Consider the following 1244-nt stretch of genomic DNA (forward strand, 5'->3'; position numbering starts at 1 on the left):
CGCCGGGGCCAGCAGCAGGGCCACGAGCAGGAGCAGGAGCAGCTGCATCTCGGCCTGCGGGAGAGGTCGGGTTGGAGCGGGCGGGGCAGAGCAGGCGCCGCCCCACCGCAGCCCCGGCCTCCGAGGCCCGTCTGGAGGGCGGGCGGGCGTCCTCTCCTTCCCGCCCCGCACAGGTGGCCGGAGACCGCGGGTAGGACGCGAGGGCAGCCCCGGATCCTCACCGCGAGGTAGGAAAGGCCCGTCTACAACCGGCTTCGGAACGTGCAAGAGTAACTCCTCTCAGGGTTTCGGAGGGAAAAGAGGCAGTTAAAAGCACTTCCTTGTTGAAAGCTCAGATTTAAAGCAATCAGATCCACTCTAACTCAGCAAGAGATGCCTCTGTAAAAAGCCATTCCACAAGCTGTTTTAAAACTCACTGATATCGGTTTTTACAAAGTCTCTTCAGGCATTTTAAAAACTAAATTTAAATGCTTTTAAAATGTTAATTGTATCTTACTTTAAACCCAGGCCAGTATTTCTCTGTACTGGGGGAGCTCCCTGGCGGGACCCTTAAGTTAAGCAGCGCGTGTGCATGTGTGGGCATTGTGGGCACGTGTGCAATATGGTGTGTGTGTGTACAGAGTGCCTGTGGATTTGTCTGTGCGCGTGTGCACGGGCAGTGGTGTGTGTGTGTGTGTGTGCGCGGAGTGCCTGTGGCTTTGTCTGTGCGCGTGTGCATGTGGTGCGTGCACGGGCAGTGTGGTGCGTGCTCCGGCTGTGCAGTGTGTGCAGTGCGCGCAGTGTGTGTGCATGTGTGTACATGTCACTGTTCTGGAGAATGAAATAATCAGTGTGTCCCGTTCAGTGCAAAACATCAAACGGGAACTGACATATATGCTTAAAATTTAAGATCTGAGTAAGTTAATTTTAAAATTAAGATCTGTAATTGTACTAATGTTCTTTTAGTTTTTAAGTACAAAGTGAGTTCAGTTTGCAAGGCTAAAACAGAGCAAACATAAGCCAATTTCAGCAGAATTGAACCTGGCACGTGTAACGACCTCCATGTTCCGTTCATTTAGCACCAACAGCGGTTCGTGTCGTCCTCCTCACAGTCAGATCAGAGAGTCCTGGGGTCGTGGGGTCGCGGGGGCGAGGCGGGCGGCGGGCTACCCCCCTGCCCTGCGCCCGCACCCACTGTAACCACAGCGCTTGGGGAGGGGAGGAGGCGGTACCGGGGAGCCTCGTTCCGGCTGAAACCGGGGAGC

The 1244-nt window shown here is 54.7% G+C and overlaps 1 protein-coding gene across 1 annotated transcript in view; it reads right to left on the reverse strand.

Moving 5' to 3' along the window:
• Window positions 1-1244, reverse strand: part of PAPLN (papilin, proteoglycan-like sulfated glycoprotein) — a 49564-nt gene that overhangs the window by 41797 nt on the left and 6523 nt on the right. Inside the window, exon 3 of the mRNA XM_015562003.1 lies at window positions 1-216. Within this exon, the coding sequence (XP_015417489.1) occupies window positions 1-216 (216 nt within the window). The remainder of the gene's footprint in view (window positions 217-1244) is intronic.

The sequence above is a fragment of the Myotis davidii genome, unplaced genomic scaffold (genome assembly GCF_000327345.1).
Source record: "Myotis davidii unplaced genomic scaffold, ASM32734v1 scaffold17, whole genome shotgun sequence".
NCBI lineage: Eukaryota > Metazoa > Chordata > Mammalia > Chiroptera > Vespertilionidae > Myotis > Myotis davidii.